The 24,502-nt window shown below is 41.3% G+C and overlaps 1 protein-coding gene, 1 long non-coding RNA gene and 2 pseudogenes across 2 annotated transcripts; 3 read left to right on the top strand and 1 right to left on the bottom strand.

The window, feature by feature from the left end:
- The first annotated feature begins 3,534 nt into the window (after positions 1 to 3,534).
- On the top strand, positions 3,535 to 3,635 carry LOC130466604 (uncharacterized; annotated as a pseudogene).
- Positions 3,636 to 13,541: 9,906 nt separating this feature from the next.
- On the top strand, positions 13,542 to 13,642 carry LOC130466614 (uncharacterized; annotated as a pseudogene).
- Positions 13,643 to 19,738: 6,096 nt separating this feature from the next.
- LOC130459797 (uncharacterized) lies at positions 19,739 to 21,530 on the bottom strand. The gene is made up of 2 exons (XM_056827364.1): positions 20,440 to 21,530; positions 19,739 to 20,152 (listed from the first exon to the last, which is right to left on the bottom strand). The coding sequence occupies exons 1-2, from the start codon at positions 21,410 to 21,412 to the stop codon at positions 20,118 to 20,120; spliced, it is 1,008 nt and encodes a 335-aa protein (XP_056683342.1). The 5' UTR covers positions 21,413 to 21,530; the 3' UTR covers positions 19,739 to 20,117.
- Positions 21,531 to 22,822: 1,292 nt separating this feature from the next.
- Positions 22,823 to 24,237, top strand: LOC130459816 (uncharacterized). The gene is made up of 2 exons (XR_008919472.1): positions 22,823 to 23,000; positions 24,005 to 24,237. It is a non-coding gene; the product is annotated as an uncharacterized lncRNA (long non-coding RNA).
- The last annotated feature ends 265 nt before the right edge of the window (positions 24,238 to 24,502 follow it).

Below are 24,502 nucleotides of genomic sequence, written 5' to 3'. Positions count from 1 at the left end.
TAGACACAAAAATGATGCCAGCGACTCAGTACTGAGTGGGCCGATGTTTGTTGATGAAGATTATGTCCCGGATAGTACAATGACAGAGTCAATTGTAAGGGAACCTCAACAAAATGAATCCATTGAACAAATCACTATGCCACAGTCCAACATGCCATAATCTTCTAGTCCGGTACCAGTATTAAGAAGGACTACTCGTCCACATGTGCCAAACAGAAAATATATGAATGATCTTTTATTGACTGATGAGGGAGAGCCTGAATGCTATAATGAAGCATGTCAGACCAGTGATGCTAGCAAGTGGGAGCTTGCAATGAAAGATGAGATGCAATCTTTGATCTCAAACTAGACATGGGAACTAATTGAGTTACCCATAGGTAAGAAAGCCCTTCACAATAAATGGGTATATCGAGTGAAAAAGGAACATGATGGTTCCAAGAGATACAAAGCTCGATTAGTAGTCAAAGGATTCCAACAGAATGAAGGAATTGACTACAATGAGATTTTTGCACCTGTTATGAAACTCAATACCATCAGAACAGTGTTGATTATTGTTGCCATTGAAGATCTTCATCTTGAGCAATTAGATGTGAAGACTGCATTTCTTCATGGGGATCTGGATGAAGAGATATATATGAATCAACCAGAAGGCTTCTTAAAAAGTAAGAAAGAAAATATGGTGTGCAAACTTAAGAAAAGTTTGTATGGCCTAAAACAAGCCCCGAGACAGTGGTATAAAAAGTTTGATAGCTTTATGCACAAGGAAGATTTCCAGAAGTGCAATGCAGACCACTGTTGCTACATTAAAAGATATCAGTCCAGTTATATCATCTTACTACTTTATGTCGATGATATGTTAGTAGCAGGTCCAAATATGGATTATATTAAAAGGTTGAAGCAGCAATTGGCTAAGGAGTTTGACATGAAGGACTTAGGTCCAGCAAAGAAGATTCTTGGAATGCAAATTAGAAGAGATAAGCATAAAGGTAATTTGCAATTATCTCAATCAGAGTACATCAAACGTGTTTTACAGAGATTCAATATGAGTGACTCCAAGCCAGTTAGTACACCCTTGGCAAGTCACTTTCGGTTATCCAAGGATTAGTGCCCTCAGACGGAGGAAGATAAAGATTATATGGCTAAGGTTCCTTATGCCTCAGCCATTGGGAGTTTGATGTACGCAATGGTTTGTACAAGACCAGATATTGGACATGCAATGGGAGTTGTTAGCAGGTTTATGTCAAATCCAGGAAAAGTTCATTGGGAAGCAGTGAAATGGATTTTGAGGTATCTACGAGGTACCACAGAGAAGTGTTTGTACTTTGGTAAAGGTAAATTAAAAGTACAAGGTTATGTAGATGCAGACTTTGGAGGTGAAGTCGACCATAGAAAGAGCATCACCGGCTATATATTCACAGTTAGAAATACAACGGTTAGTTGGATGTCGCAGTTACAGAAGATTGTTGCTTTATCCACTACAGAGGCTGAATATGTAGCAGTAACTTAAGCCAGTAAAGAGATGATATGGCTTCAAGGTTTGTTAACTGAGTTGGGATTCAAGCAGGAGAATAATATTCTATATAGTGATAGTCAGAGTGCGATACACTTGGCAAAGAATTCATCATTCCATTCTCGAACAAAGCATATTGGGCTTCGATATCATTTTATCCGATCTTTACTAGAGGATGAAGTGTTAAAATTGGAAAAAGTTCAAGGAACTAAGAATCCGGCAGATATGTTAACAAAGGCGGTGACTATTGACAAACTAAAGTTGTGTTCCACTTTAGTTGGCATGCATGAGTAACATACGAAAAAGTTGTACTCCATGGAGTAAGGTGTGAAGACAGATTAAAATCAGTCTTCAAGTGGGAGATTGTTGGAGAAATGATAAATAAAGCATTATTTATTTTTAGCTAAAAATAAATTAAGAAATTAGTATCATCATTTGCATGATTATACACTACTACAGAAATATGCTTTTACAGCGCTTATTTAATAGCGCTTTAACCCATTTCGCTGTCAAAGATATCAAATAAGGCATTTAATAGCGCTTTTACAATAAGCGTTGTCGTATGTACAAGCATTTAATAGCGCTTTTACAATAAGCATTGTCGTATGTACATTATGCTACATCGATTTCAAATAAAATACTATCAAAACCTTAAAAAAACAAATAAAAAAACCGCCTAAAAGAAAATATCCCTCACGGAGTTTCTGTACGCCTCCATCCTCACCTCCTTGCATCTCCATCTTTCTCCTCCTTAGATCACCCCCTATCTCCTCTCGCATCTCCTCCTCTACCGTCCTTTATCTTTTAGTATCTATGGCAACGGTGTGGCGATGGTAGTGTTGTGGGCGGTGATGTCGGTGCTTGTGGCGCTGTAATTCCTAGATTAGGGTTTCGATTTGGTTTTTTTTGGGTACGAGCTTCTTCAATTTTCTCTCATCAAGTTTTGAATTTAAGTCTTTTGCATAATTCATAAGTTTAAATCTTAGGTTTTCTAAATATATTTCTGATTTAGGTTTATATCTTTGGTTTTTGCATAATTGGATTCCTAGACATTTGGTTTTTAGTGCAATTTATGTTTTGTTATTGATTATTGCATTAGTTTTTAGACATTTTGTGGTGTAATTTTTATCATGTGATACGATTTGTTGTTTGTAACGTTCCTCTTTGTTCAGTCGCCTGCTGGAATGGGATGGTCGTATTCAAACACTTTATTTAAATATAATTTATAATGCCTGGGATGCAACCTCTAATATGACTAGAATCATTTGCTTCCTGCCAAATTTTGTTGAATGTTTTGATTTTGCAAGTATCATGTTTGTGCTGATGTAAAATGTTCAACTATTTTTACTGCTAAGGATATGCTCACATTTTTAGTGAATTGGTTGCTGAAGTTTCCTTAATTCAAATCTAGGGATCTTTTTCTTACAGGGAAGAGCTATACAGGTTCTTTTGTAGCTAGCTTGCATATATTTTCATGTTTTAAGGGTGAATTGGATTCTGATATCTGTAGTCCTAGTTAATTGGGATAATGGATGGTAATATGGTATGCGAGAACTAGTATTAGTCTTTACTTTTTGTTTATGAGAATTAAGACTATATAAGGATCTGTTGAATGATAGGCGTGTTTTCCGTCGTTGATAGAAAACCGCCTATGCAAACAATATTTATAAAACCACTTCAACTACCGGCAAGCGGTAAGCAAAGGGATCGTCCCAAAGAAACGGTGAATTATTGAGTTGGAAGTCAATCTAGTTCGATCAAGGATTTGTTTTGAATTGTCACTTTTAAGAGTCTAAAAACAAATAAAGAACTATGTAAAGTTGAATCAAGAAAGGGAAATGCTAGGGAGTCGGGGATAGCCTAGGGAAACCGGGAGAAATCAATTCAACTATTTAGCAATGGTGATCTCCTCAATTTGATCTTCCGTTTTGTTCATGATGGGGCCTCCCGCGCCCGCATCCAAACTTGTTTTCGAGCTTGGACTCAATCCTAGGTAAAAAGTTTGTAGCAACAACCACATGGGAATCCCATGATGAGGGCATTCCCTTTGGTACTCCTTGAATCGGTCCCAAGCCTCGAAAAGCGATTCATCACGGCCTTGCTCAAATGATTGAATCTTGTGGCGAAACTCCGCCGTCTTCTCATGAGAATAGAACTTGTTCAAGAAGGCACTAGTTACTTCGTTCCATGTGCGAAGTGAGTTGGGCTTGACCTCCTTGTCAAGCCAATCACTAGCACGCCCAAGCAAAGAGAAGCGGAACAAAGTCAATCTCACATAATCCGAGGTCACACCGTTGTGTTTTATTGTGTCACAATAGTGTTCAAACTGCTTGAGATGCTCGTGAGGCGACTCATTTCTTTTCCCACAAAAGGGATGACTTTGCACCAAATTGATCAAGGCGGGCTTGATCTCAAAATTATTAGCACATGTTGTTGGTGCTTGAATCCCACACGTAGCCTCAAATGCTCCTGGTATTCCCAAGTTCTTAACCGGAAGAGCCATGTTCTCACTAGCTTGCTCACTCACTTCTTGTTCCGTGTCAACACTCAAAGCCTCAAACCTATTATGATTTGACGAGCTAGAACGAGCACGCCTAAGTCTCCTTAAAGTCCTTTCCAATTCAAGGTCAAGAGGATGGAGGATCCTTTGACGAGCACGTCCCCTATCAAGCATAAACACTCAAGAAAACCGTGAGCAATACAAAGGAAAAACTAAAGCAAGAATCGAATATTTTTGTATTTTCAATTAATGAACTAGTCTCAACTAAACTCAATAACAACGACCGTTCCCCGGCAACGGCGCCATTTTGATAGGCGTGTTTTCCGTCGTTGATAGAAAACCACCTATGCAAACAATATTTATAAAACCACTTCAACTACCGGCAAGCGGTAAGCAAAGGGATCGTCCCAAAGAAACGGTGAATTATTGAGTTGGAAGTCAATCTAGTTCGATCAAGGATTTGTTTTAAATTGTCACTTTTAAGAGTCTAAAAACAAATAAAGAACTATGTAAAATTGAATCAAGAAAGGGAAATGCTAGGGAGTCGGGGATAGCCTAGGGAAACCGGGGGAAATCAATTCAACTATTTAGCAATGGTGATCATGCAACGAAATGGTGATTAGGCAAACGGCACCTAAAGACGAACCACATTTTGATAGGGAACGCTAAGCGTCTAATCCACGGAAGAGCTTTCGCCTAATCCTAGACTAAACTAACTAGCATATAATAGGTACCGCCATTTGATCAACACAAGATAGGTCCACAATGTCTTGCCAAACCAATCCTATGGTTCCACGGAAATCTAATCGAATAGCATTTGCAACTACCACTCAACTAGCATGGATTTCCTATCATCAAATCTTATTTAATCACATGAATCAACCAACAATCAATAATCTATTTCCCCTAATTCATCCCCTAGTTTCTCCCCTTTCCCTAACCTAAAACTACTCACTAATCATCCTAACAATCAAGCTATCCATTAGTTCAAAACTAGCTATCATGAAATTAAAGGAGGAGAAGTAGAGAATAGGAAACTCAGTTGCACAATCAAATCAAAAACTGAAAATCAAAGTAACAAGCAAAATTGAAATCAAGAACTCAAGGTATTGAGGAATTGCAAAACAATTATCAACTAAGCAAGTGAAAGAATTAAAGAACTAAGAATTCAATTGCATAAAGAAGAGAAGAGTTGAAGAAAATTACTGAATTGATGCTTGGAATTAAAGAATTTCTCTCTCTAGATTGAAGAACAAAATCACAAAACCTCTAGAATTGAAAGTGTAAAAATATGAAATGTAAAATATGAAAGCGTAAAATGAAAATAATCAAAAATCCTATTTATACTAAACCCCAAAAATAAGAGTTTTAAACTCGAAAACTGAATCCCGCGCAGCCGTGCGAACGTGCAGACCCAGGTGCGACCGCATCAGTGCGATCGTGCTGTGCATCAATGCGAACGGGCCCTGCGACGATTCTTCTCCTTCGTGCCGTGCGATCGTGCTCAACAACCGTGCGATCGCACGGCTGTAACTTGGCTAAATCTTAGAAAATCCTTGTGTGCTCGCACAGGAATTTAGTGCGAGCCCACCGAAATTCCGTGCGAGTGGGCTCCTCTGTGGTGCGATCGCACAAAATCACTCATAGTTCCTGCATCGATTTTCCGGATTTGTGCGAGCACACGAATTTGAGGCACGAGCGCACACACTGCCTTGACTTTTGGAGCCAACTCTGTAGACTCGTGCGAGCGAACAAAATGTCCGTGCGATCGCACGGCACCTGCTCGAGCAAATCTCAGTTGTTTTTCCATCATTTTCAACATTATCACCTGAAAACCACAAAGATGGAAAAGGGGAATAAAAGAACAGCAAAACTATATAAAACTAACAAAAAAGCGTAATAAAACTCTATAAAATCCTAGCCTAGAGCGACATAAATGCCGCTCATCAAACTCCCCCAAGCTAAGCGTTTGCTAGTCTCTAGCAAACAAAACTCAACTAGGGAAGAATGAGCAACCTAACAAGTTCTAAAATTTACCAAAATCGAAATCTAGCAAATCTAATCAAGGCAAGACTAAAAATGGAAAACGCAAATCAAGAAAAGAGAGAAAGAAAAGAAGAAAAGAAAAGAAAAGAAAAGAAATTAAACTACAAAATCCAAGATGGGGGCTTTATTATGGAACAAGCATAGAAGAACACTAATATTACTAATCAAATAAATGAGTACACGCTAACTAATGTCCCAAATCGAGTGAAAGATTCGAGCATCAAGCAAAGCGAACTAAAGGCAAACACTAGTCAATCCCCCTACATCCGGGCATACCACGTCAAAACTCTAGATCTTATTCACCTTTGAGAATAGCGTCTCGAGACACCGCGAAGGCGCCAGAAAATCAAGATTAGGCTACCCGACATCTTAGCATAACAATCCCATTCCATAAACTTGACCAAATCCTCCCTCCACCGACAATGACTCAACTCAAAAGGGTCAAGAGGACTTTTTAGGGTGTAACGTAGGCTAGGGGTAAGGTGCGGAATAAATTTGGGATGTGGTGCTCATACCTAAAGTGAAGCGCAATAAGAACTCAACTCAAGCATAATCAACCGAAAACAAACTTTTCCACTTATTTGGGATACCCCCAAGCTTATTCAACAACAACTCTAAACTACAACTCTTTTTGTTCTTTTTTCCTTGATTTGATTTTTCTCTTTTTTTTTGTGTTTCAATTGAAACTTTTCTCATGCCTTGTTTTTCTCTATTTTTGGCTTTTCAGAATTTAATTCTATATTTTTTTGCTTTTTGCATCAATTATTCACTATGTACAACACTCTTCCAAAACTTTGACATTCACACCAAACAACATTCATTTCTCAACTTTGCATATTCAATCCAAAACATCAAGCATCATAGAGAAAACAAAACAAAGGCTATTAGGCTTGTATTGTGCTCATAAGAAATGAAGGGTCAAGGCTCAAATGGCTAGCAATGGGGCAAGTGCAAACAAAAACATATGAGAAAAATAGAAAATAAAGTTCTAACCTAAAAAGAAAAATAGTCACCGAAAGAAATGCCTCTATCGTCTCCTAAAGTAGTTCGGTCGCAGTCTCGGGAAGGAAATGGTCAAACTCGGGAGACAAGAAAGTCAATGCTAAGGATCCATGCCACTCAAATGAATATATGAATATGTGTTTGGGCTAATTTGAACATGAACCTCACAAGGGAGCAAATACCATTCTCTCCGGCTTCAAATCACTAGAGAATTCAACACCATCTTACCACAAGCCAAGAGTTCTTGACGCATGCTACCCAAAGTTCAACCAACTTTCTTGACACCAAATCCTAGACTCGACCCAAGACATTAAGAACCGTGTAAAAATCTACCAACTAGGAATAAAAGCATTCTAATCTACAAGTTCCAATTTTATATGCCCCAATCAAGAATATTGCCTAGAAAACCTAGAAAACTTGCCTTGACGAAAAAGAAATCAAAACAAAAAGAAAAGGAAGAAAATAAGAAAACACACCAAAAAGGAAACAAAAAGAAACAAACACAAAGAAAAAGAAGAGAAACTAAAAATCAAACTAAGAAAACAAAGAAACAAACATGTATTGGTATGATTTCAAAGCAAAAAGCATCAACAAGTGGGCATCCACAAACAAAACTCCCCCCAAGCTAGAATTAGGCCATGTCCTCAAGGCCTAAAACTAAGCAAGGAGGGGCACAGCTACCCATCCACCCAAATGCCCCAACATGATATATGCCCGTCCCCTAAAGAATGCATAAGAGTCGGAAGGATGTTACCGGAAGTATCGTGGGAGCAAGTCCCGCAAAGACCCGTTAAAACCTGAACAAACTCACCAAAAATGGACGGACAAGGCACAAGGTGGAAAGTGAGAACCCACCGCAAAGAATCATACCAAAACAATGCTAAAAAACAAGCAAGAAAAATTGTTAGTAGACAAGGGCTAAATGGCCAAAACACACCAAGAACATCATCAAAGACTCATCATCATCATAAATAGACAACCACATGAAGTGGCAAGAAGACCATCAACACCAACAAGCTGCAAAAGATCCCAAGCAAAACCCCCACTCCGCAATTCTCCCCCAAGCTAATTGCAAGCATACCATCATATCAAGATGGGGGAGAAAAGGAGGGAACCCTAAGAAGAAGGACCCGGGGCATGCGCCTTACCCTTTGCATCATAAATCCTCCAAAAGTCATCCCGCTCAAGGCGATGGGCACGAGCCGCATCGTCGGTGAAAGGGGGTGACATTGTAGGTGGGGTCCACGTCGGGCCCCGAAGCATCGGTGTATGGCGGCCAATCATATTCGGGCCGAAGGGGGTAGTTGCCATGGGGAGGCTCTACTCGGGGACCATCCCAACCTCCCATGTACCCCCTAGGCCACCCGGTGAAATCCTCGGGCCAACCTTCTGGCCGATCAACCGGTGGGGGAGTGGGATACATGGGGTCACCTCGGTAGTCACTCACGCCCATCATGGTATAATCATAAGGCTGAAAAGAGGGAGGAGTGACTCCGGGATGGGATGGGCTCGTCCAATACGGGTAGGTAGGTGTACGCTCCTCATTCCAACTAGGGATGGGCCCTTGTTGGGGAGGGTGATAGGGATAGTTGACATAGGGGGTAAAATCCCCTTTGTCAACATGAAAATCGTACACCCGCCTACTGTAGTAGGACGAGTCAAAATCGGGATAAGAATCCCCCGTGCGGCTTCCTTGTGAAGCAAGAGAAGCCAAGGTGTTGTCTTGGCTCCTTGTTCTTGCAAGATAGCCGCAAGGGTGGATTGCAAGCCTTGGAAATCAAAAGGAGAGGAAGAAGAGGACATACCACCCTCATTAGGGGAAGGCTCCAAGATAGGAGGACTACGGGGAGGACCATGTGGAGGAGAATCCGGATTGGGTTGAGGAGGAGGAAGCCGATGTGCTTGGGCAACGAATCGCGGGTCACGGGGAAGCAAGTACCGGACATTAGGAGTCCAAGAAGTGATGGCGGGATTGGGGAGGATGCACCAATCTCGCTGCTTTACCATCCAAATATACTTGTCGTCCTTGGTGGCCTTGATCCACTTGGCATTGGAGAGTGTCCTCAAGTCAAGGAACTCCCCTCCGGGAACCTCATCCAACTCAGCTAAGATGTCCTGATAGGGATCACCGGGGAGTGCCCTCAAGAGAAGAGTGAGCATCCCTCCTAAGAAAATATCCCCACAAGTCGGTTGCCCATCCCGATGCTCAATGATTCGGGTGATCAACAGCTGCCCAAAATCTAGGATCCCCTCATTCTTCTCCGTGGCTAACCATAGGGCGCCAAGTTCTGCACTAGACAAGGATTCGGTGGCCCCCTTTGCAAAGACCGCATATAGGAGCATGCGGTTCAAGTAACGGATGGCGGGGTGGTGAAAAGAAGAAGACTTGGCTGAGGAGGAAATGAATTTCATCTCCTCTCCCGTGAGCTCTCCCCACAAAACATTCTCATCATAGTTGTCCACACACTCCCCACCGGATTAACGATCAAACCCCGGTTCGGGTGAGTGGTAAAGAAATCATTCGGGTTGATGTTAAAGAAATCATTGATCGCCTCGTCGGTGAGCACGTGTTGATTATTGAAAGCTTGGAAATGAAGCTCAACCGACTCTTTTCCATTGTCATGCACCCGGCGCCTCCTAGCCGAGGAAAGAACCTCAAGAGTGACCCTCTTATAAGTTTTTGCATTCATGGTCACAAAATCCTCAAGCTCAAACCCCGCAATTAAAGCGTTTAGCTCCTTTTCGAACCCCAAGTCCTGAACGGTCTTCTTGTGATAGAACTTTGTCGGGCGGATATTCCGCTTAGACAATTCCTCATAGTAACTCCAAGACCGTTGCTCCGGAAAAAAAATTCCGTAGGTCTCGAAGGCCGGAGGAGTGATAGCCTTCCTCTTGTTCGCTTGGGGATTGGGTCCCTTCTTTGTACGCTTGGTCATCATGATGAATCTTAGGGACAAAAATCTACACACAAGCAAGAAAAGAGACACAATGCAAGGCAAAAGGAAAAAACTAAGTTAGTAAAAAAAACTACAATCTACTATCAAAATTATCACCAACAAGTATCACTTCATCACTCAAGTTCAACCTAAATAATCCTCATCAACCAATCCTCATTATCCAAAAACAACAACCCATCAAGAATTCACCAACATTTCACCAAAAAAAACGATCGATAGACTAGTCTTGATAAATATTCACAATGAAACATGCATAATAAGTGTAGACTAGCAAGGAACAAACACAAAAACAAACATGCAAATCCAAACAATCAAAATCAAAGATTTCAGAATTTCACCCAAATAGTATGAACAATGAGCTTAAATGTAAAGAACAATGAATAAAGAAGGGAAAGAAATCGTCACCACAAGTAAGGGAGGTAGACAAGATCACCCAAAAGCAAACTCCAATTCTCTAATCACAACAAGGAATCACAAAATCAATGTTCAACCAAACCCTAAAAATTTGGGGTTTTTGAGAAAAATCAGAAATAATTGGTTTTGAGGTGAGGAATGAGGATGATTTTGTGAATGTGAGTGGTGTAGAGTGAAATGTGTGAGAAACATTGAGTAGGAAATGGAGTTTTGAGGAGTTGGAGTAGAGAGGAAAGTAGAGAGATGGTGAAGAAATGAGAAGTGAGGTGAAGAAATGAAAAAGAAAGGGGACGGATTTTCCAATAACACGATCACAGAACAGCTCCGCCCGACCCGTGCGAGCGCACGAAATAACCGTGCGATCGCACGGTTCGAGCCCGATCGCACGCCCAGCAGCGCTCGATCGCACGGAATGGCTGGGAGCAACTGCCTCGATTTTCCAGTTTCGTGCGACCACACGAATCAACCGTGCGATCGCACGGAACTGGAATTATGTTTCTTGGCTTGCTCGACTATTGCACACCCATCTCAACATATTTATTATGAAAAGAAAAGTAAAAAGATGAAAACACACAAAAACAAACCAGTACAAGAGTTAGACAACCGGGTTGCCTCCCGGGAAGCGCTCGTTTAACGTCATTAGCTTGACGGACCCCCCCAAAAAGGTCAAGGGGGGTCAAACACGACCAACTTTGGGTCAACACTAGTCACCATGCACTTCTTTGCCCCTTTGGGCACAAAGATCTTACCGATACCGCCTTTCAAGAGACGAAAGCCAAACGATCCACCAACATGCCCCTCCTCGGGAATTGATGGATTCTTGACCTTCTTGGACTGCTTGGCTTTCTTAGCCAACCTATGGAACACCTTGGAGCGTTTAGCTCCATTAACATCTTCATCATGCATCTCAAATAACTCGGAGATGGTTACAACATCATCAAACTCATCCCCAAGAGTCTTTGGATCTCCATGGACTTCCTTTTTACCGAGAGAGGACCTAACAAGCTTATTAGCACACTTAGAAACATGAAAATCGTTAGAAGAATTAGCACAAGTATGGTTGTTCTCAACACAAGCAAGAGTGTCGATTTTCATGCAACTTTTCATTTTGGGACAACATTGATCATCAATAGTGAGCTTGAAGCTAGCTTTGGCATCTCCAGCCTTCAAGGTGATAAGTCCCCCTTGCACATCGATAAGGGCACCCGCGGTGGCCAAGAATGGCCTCCCCAAGATAATGGGGGTGTGGGCATCCTCATCGATGTCCAAGACAACGAAGTCAACAAGAAAAGTAAGCTTGCCAACTACGAGGGGAACATCCTCAATCCTACCCAATGGAAACATAACCGATCGATCGGCTAGTTGCAATGACATAGCGGTAGGAGAGAGATCACCAAGAGTAAGCTTCTCAAAAATCTTATATGGCAAGATGCTCACACTTGCCCCCAAATCACAAAGAGCATTCTCAAATTTTAGCTTATGAATGCTACAAGGGATAGAAAAACTTCCGGGATCATTGAGTTTTGGGGGAAAGGAGTGCTGAATTAGAGCGCTACAACTCTCCGTGAGTTGAACGGTCTCCTTGGGTTCACACCCTCTCTTGCCACTAAGAATGTCCCTCATGAATCTTGAGTAGTGGGGCATTTGTTTGAGTGCCTCGGTAAAAGATAATGACACATAAAGTTTGCTAATGGTTTCCCAGAATTTGTGGAATTGGTCATCCATCTACTTACCGGCAAATCTTTGAGGGTAGGGGGGAGTAGGAGTTGGGAGAGGAAGAAGGGTAGTCTCTTTTGACTTATCACCATCACTCATGCCATCGACATGAGACTTCCCTTCCTCATCATCATGGTCCGAGGACTCATCTCCCTTAGAATTTTCCCCCCTAGAGCATTGAGCTTCAACATGCGTAACACCATCATCTAAAGTCTTCCCACTCCTTGTCACAATTGCGTACATTTGCTTAGGAGGTTGACCTTGGGGTGGGAGACTTGTGTGCACTTGTTGCTCCTTGATGGTGCTAGCAAGTTGAGCTAGTTGGGTCTCAATCATCTTAAGATGAGTATTGGATTGCTTGAACCCATCCTCAAATTCAACGTTTTTCTTGGCTTGCACCCCCACAAACGACTCCATGAGAGCCTCAAGATTCGACTTGAGAGGAGGGAGTGGTGGAGGTGCAATGCCATAACCACTTGGGTTGGATTGATATTGGTTGCCAAAGGTCCTCGGTCCATTGAATCCGGGAGGTGGCAAATGAGATGCACCATAAGGAACTCCCGAGTTCAAAGGATAACCCCCACTTGAGGCACCCCTAAATTGCCCATAAGAGTAGTTATAACCCCCTCCACCTTGATGGTTGGGATTATAACCCCCTTGGTTGTATTGGCCTTGATTGCCAAAACCTTGAGATTGACCGTAGGGCGCTTGGCTTTGATAGCCTTGTGCTCTATAGCCACCTCGGCCTTGGTTATCATACCCACTTCCTTGGCCATAGCCTTGGTGGGGACCATACATGGAGGGCCCTCTAGGTTGCCTAGCAAAATTAGGATTGTTAGGGTTATCATTCCTAGACCTCTCATTGATGGCATTAGCATACTCTACATCAAAATCTCCTTCATACGAAGGGCCATAATCCACAAATGACAAGTTATGAACTAAAGGGCATGCATCGGGGGAATGATTATAGTCTTGGCAATTTTCACAAAAGAATGTGCCCGGAGGCATTGAGCCATAAGAACTAACCTTGCCCTTCCCCTTATTGAGAAGAGTGGCCGAAGGAGATGGAATTATGGACGGAGATGGTGGCTTGCTTGCTGCACTTCCCGCAAATGGTGTATTCTCAAGCTTCTCTAATCTCGAGCTAAGCTTCTCTATCATCCGTGCTTGCTCTATGGCGTACACCGAACCCTTTCCATCCTCAATCCTACTTTTTCCATCATAACTTCTTGCATCTACATGCCAAGATTGGTAGTTTTGAACTACATCTTCAATTATCTCCTCAATTTGATCTTCCGTTTTGTTCATGATGGGGCCTCCCGCGCCCGCATCCAAACTTGTTTTCGAGCTTGGACTCAATCCTAGGTAAAACGTTTGTAGCAACAACCACTTGGGAACCCCATGATGAGGGCATTCCCTTTGGTACTCCTTGAATCGGTCCCAAGCCTCGAAAAGCGATTCATCACGGCCTTGCTCAAATGCTTGAATCTTGTGGCGAAACTCCGCCGTCTTCCCATGAGAATAGCACTTGTTCAAGAAGGCACTAGTTACTTTGTTCCATGTGCGAAGTGAGTTGGGCTTGACCTCCTTGTCAAGCCAATCACTAGCACGCCCAAGCAAAGAGAAGCGGAACAAAGTCAATCTCACATAATCCGAGGTCACACCGTTGTGTTTTATTGTGTCACAATAGTGTTCAAACTGCTTGAGATGCTCGTGAGGCGACTCATTGCTTTTCCTACAAAAGGGATGACTTTGCACCAAATTGATCAAGGCGGGCTTGATCTCAAAATTATTAGCACATGTTGTTGGTGCTTGAATCCCACACGTAGCCTCAAATGCTCCCGGTATTCCCAAGTTCTTAACCGGAAGAGCCATGTTCTCACTAGCTTGCTCACTCACTTCTTGTTCCGTGTCAACACTCAAAGCCTCAAACCTATTATGATTTGACGAGCTAGAACGAGCACGCCTAAGTCTCCTTAAAGTCCTTTCCAATTCAAGGTCAAGAGGATGGAGGATCCTTTGACGAGCACGTCCCCTATCAAGCATAAACACTCAAGAAAACCGTGAGCAATGCAAAGGAAAAACTAAAGCAAGAATCGAATATTTTTGTATTTTCAATTAATGAACTAGTCTCAACTAAACTCAATAACAACGACCGTTCCCCGGCAACGGCGCCATTTTGATAGGCGTGTTTTCCGTCGTTGATAGAAAACCACCTATGCAAACAATATTTATAAAACCACTTCAACTACCGGCAAGCGGTAAGCAAAGGGATCGTCCCAAAGAAACGGTGAATTATTGAGTTGGAAGTCAATCTAGTTCGATCAAGGATTTGTTTTGAATTGTCACTTTTAAGAGTCTAAAAACAAATAAAGAACTATGTAAAATTGAATCAAGAAAGGGAAATGCTAGGGAGTCGGGGATAGCCTAGGGAAACCGGGGGAAATCAATTCAACTATTTAGCAATGGTGATCATGCAACGAAATGGTGATTAGGCAAACGACATCTAAATACGAACCACATTTTGATAGGGAACGCAAAGCGTCTAATCCACGGAAGAGCTTTCGCCTAATCCTAGACTAAACTAACTAGCATATAATAGGTACCGCCATTTGATCAACACAAGATAGGTCCACAATGTCTTGCCAAACCTATCCTATGGTTCCACAGAAATCTAATCGAATAGCATTTGCAGCTACCACTCAACTAGCATGGATTTCCTATCATCAAATCTTATTTAATCACATGAATCAACCAACAATCAATAATCTATTTCCCCTAATTCATCCCCTAGTTTCTCCCCTTTCCCTAACCTAAAACTACTTACTAATCATCCTAACAATCAAGCTATCCATTAGTTCAAAACTAGCTATCATGAAATTAAAGGAGGAGAAGTACAGAATAGGAAACTCAATTGCACAATCAAATCAAAAACTGAAAATCAAAGTAACAAGCAAAATTGAAATCAAGAACTCAAGGTATTGAGGAATTGCAAAACAATTATCAACTAAGCAAGTGAAAGAATTAAAGAACTAAGAATTCAATTGCATAAAGAAGAGAAGAGTTGAAGAAAATTACTGAATTGATGCTTGGAATTAAAGAGTTTCTCTCTCTAGATTGAACAACAAAATCACAAAACCTCTAGAATTGAAAGTGTAAAAATATGAAATGTAAAATATGAAAGCGTAAAATGAAAATAATCAAAAATCCTATTTATACTAAACCCCAAAAATAAGAGTTTTAAACTCGAAAACTGAATTCCGCGCAGCCGTGCGAACGTGCAAACCCAGGTGCGATCGCATCGGCGCGATCGTGCTGTGCATCAATGCGAACGGGCCCTGCGACGATTCTTCTCCTTCGTGGCGTGCGATCGTGCTCAACAACCGTGCGATCGCACGGCTGTAACTTGGCTAAATCTTAGAAAATCCTTGTGTGCTCGCACAGGAATTTAGTGCGAGCCCACCGAAATTCCGTGCGAGCGGGCTCCTCTGCGGTGCGATCGCACAAAATCACTCGTAGTTCCTGCATCGATTTTCCGGTTTTGTGCGAGCACACGAATTTGAGGCACGAGCGCACACACTGCCTTGACTTTTGGAGCCAACTCTGTAGACTCGTGCGAGCGCACAAAATGTCCGTGCGATCGCACGGCACCTGCTCCAGCAAATCTCAGTTGTTTTTCCATCATTTTCAACATTATCACCTGAAAACCACAAAGATGGAAAAGGGGAATAAAAGAACAGCAAAACTATATAAAACTAACAAAAAAGCATAATAAAACTCTATAAAATCCTAGCCTAGAGCGATATAAATGCCGCTCATCATTGAACCTTGAAGAATTCAGTTGTACGATGAGGGTGATATTGTGCCGGCAGGATCCTGCTAAGAAAGATTATACAGAGGAGTTGTTTGTCGGCCAAATTGCCAAATTGGTATAAAAAAAGAAGAGTTTTTACCAAATTGGTATTAAAAAAAACTCCAGCCACATTAAAGTATATAAAAAAAAGAATAGGGGTCAGTTGGGCCTATTATTATTCCCGATATAACGCGTGGGATACACAGTCTTTTTACGCGTTTGGGATGACTGTTTATCAATGACTTCACTACTTTTTCATCTTCTTCCCAGGTTTCAATTACTTTTTGTTCCATTTTCATTTCCACAGTATCACCTAGAGTCTTCTACCTTCTATATGGAGTACGTGCAAATTATCGGAATTGAAAGCTTAATAATGTGTTCTCGTTTCCCCTTTTTTACACATCTCAGTTTCTTCTTCATCTTTTTTCCTCTGTTTTTCTTTTTAATTTTATTTCCTTTGTTTCGGTTATTTTTCACAATTTTCTCGCAAATATTTACAATAGGGGTTTGTTAATTGATAGCTACAATGTTCTAAATTATTTCAGTATTGAGATACGGAGTATTACTTAATTAAAGCTTTCAATTGGGAGTGAAAATTGGGAAGAAGAGTTAATGGGTATAACTGTATCAATTGGGAAAAGAAAATTTGTAGACATGGTGACTTGAGATGAGAATGGTAAGATTCCATCTTTAATAAAATTAGTGAATTCAGTACATTTCTTCCTTCTACTAAATTGAACAATTACTTTGTTTTTGTTAATTCGTATATGAACAATTTTTTATACTCAAATTATTGAACTATCTCTTTACTGATATGTAAATGAAGGTATTGATTTTAAAGCATTTTTCCTGATAATATGATATTACAATCAACAAGGATACAGAGTACTAGTTAGCAATTAAAAGATTTTTTTAATCTTATGTGTGCTTGTCAAATATTGTGTAATCTCGTATCATTCTCATTAATAACATACGTATATATAGTACAACTCAGTTACCTAAACCCTAGGTACACATTAGGTAACTCACCATAGTTAGGACTCTACAGAATATTCACAGAATAATATCTAATATCTTAACATATCTTAACATCCCCCTCAAGGTGGAGCATGTAGATCTCGAATGCCCATCTTGTTCAAAAAAAACTCAAATTGCGCCTTCCCCAACGCTTTGGTGAAGATATCTGCTAACTGAACCTTCGTCGACACGTACGACGGACTGATGATCCCTTCCTTGATTGCATCTCGAATGAAATGACAATCTGACTCGATGTGTTTTGTCCTTTCATGGAACACCGGATTCTGTGCAATATGCAACGCAGACTGACTGTCGCAATACATCCTCATGCCTTGGTCGTGTGTCACCCCCAAGTCGCGTAGTAGTTGTTTCAACCACTTCAACTCACACGTCAGAGCTGCCATCGACCGATATTCTGCCTCAGCAGACGACCGAGAAACAGTATGCTGTTTCTTGGTCTTCCAAGAAACTGGCGACATACCAAGTGACACAAACCATCCAGTCACCGACCGACGCGTCATTGGACACCCTGCCCAATCCGAGTCGCACCACCCCTCCAACTGCAACGCACTGTCCGACCGAAGTAGTATACCTTGACCCGGACACTTCTTCAAATATCTCACTACTCGCAAAGCTGCTTCCCAATGTGCCTCCTTTGGTGCTTGCATAAATTGAGATAAGACATGTACAGAGTAGGCAACGTCTGGTCGCGTGACAGCCAAATAAACCAGACGTCCGATCAGACGCCTATACTGCTCACCGTCCGACAGGTCTGGCCCGTCTTCCAATGCCAACCTATGATTCTGTTCCATGGGAAAGTCCACAGGCTTTGCTCCCAACAATCCGGCCTCTGAGATGATGTCGAGGGCATATTTTCTCTGACATACATAGAACCCTTGACTACTTCGTGCCACCTCTAACCCAAGGAAGTACTTCAGAGCCCCGAGGTCTTTCATTTTAAAACACTCCTTCAAGTATGCCTTCAAACTCTCAAGCGCAAACTTGTTATTGCCCGCGATAATCATGTCGTCCACATAAATGAGCACACTCAGCTGCAACGTACCTTTAGACAGAGTAAAGAGCGAATAATCGGACAGCGACTGTCGAAATCCATAGTGCGTCAATGCCGTCGACAACTTCTGGAACCAACATCTAGGTGCTTGTTTCAACCCATACAACGACTTTCTCATTCGACACACTTTATCAGAGTGATTCTTCTGGAATCCAGGAGGAATCTTCATATAGATCTCTTCCTCCAAGTCACCGTGCAAGAACGCATTATGGACGTCCATCTGATGCACGTCCCACTGTTTGACAGCTGCGACAGCTAGGAAAGTTCGAACTGTCGCCATCTTCGCGACGGGAGCAAATGTCTCATTATAATCCAACCCTTCCTCCTGATGATTCCCTAAACATACCAATCGAGCCTTCAGTCTCAACAAATTCCCATCCTCATCACGCTTCTCAGTATACACCCATTTACTCCCCAGTGCTTTCTTCCCTTCCGGTAAATTTTCCAACGTCCATGTCCCCTGTTCCTCCAACGCGTCGATTTCAGCGGCCATTGCCTGACGCCACCCCTCATGCTGCATCGCTTGTTTAAAACTCTTAGGAACTTGCCCTTCTTGCAATGCTGCTATATAATGCCTGTGCTTTGACGAAAAACGCTCATAATTAACAAAATATGTGATAGGATAAGGAGTACCTGAGAGTGATGACGCCGTAGGTGTTTTGTCGGAAGTACTATATTTTTCCCGTATTGTATGTATCACACAGTCTTTCAGCTTTGTCGACGGAAACTTCACACGCTTCCCCCTTCCTAACTCCGTATCCTCCACACACTGCCTTGTCTCACTCTCGTCACTACCCGTCGTTTCCTCTACACCTGTCTGTGAGGAGACGACGTCTGAATCCACTCGACTAGGTGTTTCATGTTGTTGTTCCTCCCTCACAGGCGACGACACTCCCCTGTCGTCACCACTGGTCAATGACACCCCCTCATCAGCTCCCGGAAGCGACAACGCTCCCTCAGTATCACCTGTAGGCGGCGACACCCCAGCAGTATCACCTGCAGGCGACGACACGGTCTCAGGACCCGTAGTCCCACTCTCATCCAAACTCCAATGGTCAAGCCCCCCATGACCATCATGCACCGGTGGCAACACATCCGATTCATCTACAAAAGGAAACGTCCCTTCATGAAACTTGACATCCCGTGAGACGAAGAACTCATGTGTCTCTAGATCATAAAGTTGCCATCCCTTCCTGCCAAACGGATAACCCAAAAACACACATCGGCGACTCCGAGACTCAAACTTATCCCCTTTACACCGGAGATTATATGCATAACACAGACACCCAAACACTCGGATAGGCACATACGATGGTGGTTTACCAAACAACATCTCATAAGGTGTTTTATTGTCAAGGATCGGGGTAGGTGTACGGTTTATCAAGTAACAGGTGGCCAAAATACATTCCCCCCAAAATTTTATTGGAAGATTTCCTTGAAAACGTAACGCCCTCCCAACATTCAAAATATGTTGGTGTTTTCTCTCGACTCTCCCATTTTGTTGAGGCGTCCCAACACACGACGACTCAAACAGAATCCCATGTTGACGAAAATAATTTTGTAAGCAATTGAATTCAGTACCATTATCACTGCATACTACCCGAAGGGATCTATTAAACTGACACTTAATCATGGCAACAAAATTAAGAAATGTCGATGCAACTTCCATTTTATTATTCAGTAAATAAATCCACACACCTCTAGAATAATCGTCAACAATGGTAAAAAAATACTTTGCCCCACAAGACGAGGGAGTCTTGTAGGGTCCCCATAAATCAAGATGAACCAATTCAAATGTGCGACTAGCACGACTAACACTAACTGGAAAACTCTCCCTACATTGTCTCGCCCGCGGACATACATCACAAATTGTTTTATTCTTCCTAATCTTATGACTCACATGAGGAAGTAACTGCAACACTTTTTCCGACGGATGCCCCATCCGTTGATGCCACAAATCGACCACACACTCCACTGCTAGCACACGAACCTTTGGAGCCCCACGGAAAAAATATAGTCCTTCCTGTCGATCACCTACGCCAATCACCATCCTCGTCGAGCGGTCCTGAAGAACACACATTTTGTTAGTAAATTGAGCAGCACAATGTAATTCGTCACTTAATTGAGTTACAGAAATTAAATTGCAGTTCAATTTAGGCACAAATAGAACATTATCGAGCACGAAACCATCCTCCAAGACCACCGAACCATATTGGTTTGAATTTACAGGTTGACCGTCCGGCAACACAACCTGTTGATTTCTTGATGTCTTGATATTTCTCAGGATTGAAATATCACCCGTCACATGACGTGATGCCCCACTGTCAACAATCCAACGTAAATCAAGATTACCTTGCAACTTGGTTGAAGGTCGTGACAAGATGTCAACTATTTGCTGGACTTGCTCCTTCGTCACCCCAACAAGCTCATGATTGGTTGTCGTCACTGCACCATGCGATCCGTCTCCACTCGTCACAGTGGTTGTCGCCCCTCCTGTGGCATTGCTCACGGCATTGGCACGAGCGACACCATTGGTCGACGACGCTGCCCCGCGAGCTACTCTGCCTCCTCTAATCGACGTCCTGCCTCCTCGACCAGGCCCTCGTCCACCTCGTTTCTTCTCATCCCACCATTCAGGAAATCCAATCAGCTGATAACAAGTTTCTTCCTCATGACCCTCACGATTGCAATGACCACAAAATCTGCCACTGACATCTCCCGACCTCGACCGAGCCTTAGTCTCGACCTTGAACGCCATGACACTCTCCGGACCTCTCGCAGCCTTGGCGCGCATGGTCTCGGTATTCATAACCGTCTGGTACGCCTCGTCGAGTCCTGGCAACGGCGATCGTGCTAACAGTTGTGCACGAATGGCTTCATAGTGATCATCCAGGCCAATTAGGAAATAGTGCAGACGATCTTCATCGTGAATGTCCCCCACCTGCTTCGCTATATTACACGTACAACCCGCACATACACACCTGGGAACTCGTGCATACTGTACGTACTCCTTCCATACCTTCGACAAGCAGCCATAGTACTCCATGACGCCCTCAGACGTGCCCTGCTTGCAACCACTCAGAGCCATCTTAATATGGCAGACCCTGGTGCCCGACACGACGCAGTACCGCGTCCTCAAATGACTCCACAACTCGTGAGCAATATCAAAGTCCTCCAGATTCGAACGCAAACTCTCGTCAATGGTGTTTGTGATCCAAGACACCACCATCGAATTGACCGCAATCCAATGTTTCATCTTCGTCTCGTCCGTAATGGGCTCCTTCACAGACCCATCAAGAAAACCAAATTTGAATTTTGAAATCATCGAGCGACGAACGGCTTTGGCCCATTCATCGTAGTTCGATGCTCCTCTCAGTTTCACAGGGGTGATAACAATACCGGGGCCGTCGCCTGACCCGAGATAGTAGTCTAGGTCGACGGCGGCGGCGGTGACCTTTGGTGGTGCCTCCTCATCGGAACTTATGGTGATACTTAAGGAATTGTTAACTCCTAATCTCAATACTCAACAAGCGAAGAAAGTCGATGTTCTCAATACTCGGCTACACTCTCTCAAATTTCTTACGGAAAAAAATCTAGGGTTTTTAACCTAGGCTCATGATACCATGTCAAATATTGTGTAATCTCGTATCATTCTCATTAATAACATACGTATATATAGTACAACTCAGTTACCTAAACCCTAGGTACACATTAGGTAACTCACCATAATTAGGACTCTACAGAATATTCACAGAATAATATCTAATATCTTAACATATCTTAACAGTGCTTCATTATTTGGATGGCTTATGGTGAGGAAACTCTTTTGTTTTTTTTGAAGAGTTGAGTACATAACTTACGCTTTAATGTAATGGAGAGGTAGGGTAAATGAAACTATGAAACAGACTATAAGATGAAAAGGGAGGAAAAAGAAAAATGATGAAGTATAAAATGAAAGAAGAAAAAGAAAGGAGTACAATTCACGCACCCTGCGGAATGAAAGCTGGGCAAAAAAATAGGTCCAACTGTCCCCTGCTCTTTTTTTTATACCTTGAAGTGGTTGGAGTTTTTTTATATACCAATTTGGTAAATACTCTTCTTTTTTTTATAACAATCTGGTAATTTGGCCGTTGTTTGTCTACAGTGACAAGTGGAACCCTACTCTTTTCTTCTACCTTAGAGGAACTCGTTCAGGGGATGAAATGAGTCAGAATACGAAGTGTGGCTTCATCAATATAAACTTAGATTAATCATTTGTTAATTGCTTTTCATTTGTGAGTGATAGCTTACATTTCTCTCCTTGTTCAATTCTAGGGAATGCTTTCAACAATTTAGAAGAGTGTTTTTCAAATACAATCACGAAGTAGCTTTTCTGCTCGGTGCCCAGTTTAACGCGGTCAGTCAGACATATTCGTTCATATAAACATTTTTTTATAGGTTTCTGTCAATTTAGAAGTTGGTTTGTGACATATTGCATAGATTGACAAGAGTATTAATTTAGAATCTTAGTTGTTCTGCTGATGTTTCTCTGACAAATGTTTGCTGCTATGTTTCTGATCAGGCTGCTGTTGTGTATGCTTCATTTGTACAAAGATACTATCCTTTTTTATTTTATTGATTTGCATAAGTATGATATTACAGAAGGGAGGCCCAAACTCGCAGCTTGGCTTAAGGTATAGTGCACGAAATCTTATAACTGTTATCTGTAATATTATATATATATATATATATATATATATATATATATATATATATATGAGGAATACATAATCAAATACGAAGATCAATTGTTGATAATCATCATTCATACCTATAAATGGTACTGGCACTGGATACAATTGACTATTGAGGCCTTCCAGAAAACCAAATGGGATGACGGGCTGAATATAAAGAGCAACAAGAGGCGCAACCTGGTAAGCTTAACTAAACTTACTTTAAAAATGCCAAACATACTTTACAAAATTTGGAATGAAGCACCATCTGTCATAGCCTAATGGGTATATAGATGTTTGAGGTTAATTATGTTTCTTATGGAAGAAAGGAGGGACTTATACAATGTGGTTATGATGCTTTTGGCATAGAATAATATGGACTAGGAACAAATCTTTTTCCTTGGACACTTGAAATGTGTTCATTTGAGAAGTTTCACGGAAGGTGTTCTTGATTTATGTTTATGTTCTGTTTGACCTTTGATTTTCCTCTTCCGAGGACTTTCCTTTTCCAAATTGTCATTAAGGTTTTTACATGACTGTTTTGAATAGGTGTTCTTAGAATTATAATATTAATAGATAGTACAACTTTTCAATTTTGTGATCAAAGTAGAAGATCACAGCGTGTCAAAGACTCTGGAAAGAAACTAGTTAATATCATTGTACACGGCATATGAAATAAGGCATGCTGATATCAGTTTGAAATAAGTTGCTCTTATTTTATGAGTTCAAAATCATACAAAACTGCATATATGAGTTCAAAGTAGAAGATTACAGCGTGTCAAAGACTCTGGAAAGAAACTAGTTAATATCATTGTACACGAAATATGAAATAGGGTATGCTGATATCAGTTTGAAATAAGTTGCTCTTCTTTTATGAGTTAAAAATCATACACACTGCATATATGAGTGGAAAAAAGACTTGATGGATGACTATGCCAACTGGCCAGAAACGTAAGTGGGACACACAATGGTACATCTTGATAATGTACGTAGTATGTAATATATACTTTAGAATTCCAAACATATAAAATGATCTAAGGTTAACACAAATCAAAACACTACCCCCTCCTTTCATGAACTAGTGTCTTAATTACCTCTCATGAACTTTTGAAAATTTAGAACATGAGTCTGTTTTGTTTCTGTTTGCTGCCATAACTACATATGTGTGAATATCTTATACCCCGTTGTTTTGCAATATTTTTCAGATTGTCAGTATTCAAGTTTTGACAAAGAGCATATTGAGGGAGTAAGGACTTAGTGGGTGCTTCATGCTGTTCAACAATTGTATAATAGCTAGGTTACGTTGTAAAAAATATACAACTCTATTATTTAATGTATTTTGCGTAGTCTAATGTTTGTAATCTTATTGTAGAACATATATATTTATGTAATCGGTTTTATTAGGGTAAAAATTACAAAATTCATTGAGGTTTGGAAATTAATATTCAACTATTTACTATACACTCTTCAATATATGGTACATTGAATTAAATATGTATTTATTTTGTTACATAAAATAGAATATATTATAGCCAACGAAATTATATATAAGAAATTCACTTTAATAGCGCTTCATATAAATCTGCTATGAGAAAATAATTTAAAAGTTGGCGGCAAAATATTTAATAGCACATCTTTAATAGCGCTTATAAGTTGCTATAAAAGAAATATTTGAATTATCCTAACAGTACTTTTTATAGCGC

This window comes from Spinacia oleracea, chromosome 1 (assembly GCF_020520425.1).
Source record: "Spinacia oleracea cultivar Varoflay chromosome 1, BTI_SOV_V1, whole genome shotgun sequence".
NCBI classification, from domain to species: domain Eukaryota; kingdom Viridiplantae; phylum Streptophyta; class Magnoliopsida; order Caryophyllales; family Amaranthaceae; genus Spinacia; species Spinacia oleracea.
The sequence above is the reverse complement of the archived record's forward strand: the minus strand, read 5'-3'. Positions and strand labels throughout refer to the sequence as shown.

Excerpts from the sequence above, each read along its gene's own strand:
- LOC130459797 (XM_056827364.1), bottom strand. The coding sequence starts at position 21,412 with ATGATTTCAAAATTCAAATTTGGTTTTCTTGATGGGTCTGTGAAGGAG. Across the intron at positions 20,153-20,439 it reads ACCTTCAACCAAGTTGCAAG|GACCGCTCGACGAGGATGGT; the intron begins GTAATCTTGATT and ends TGTGTTCTTCAG.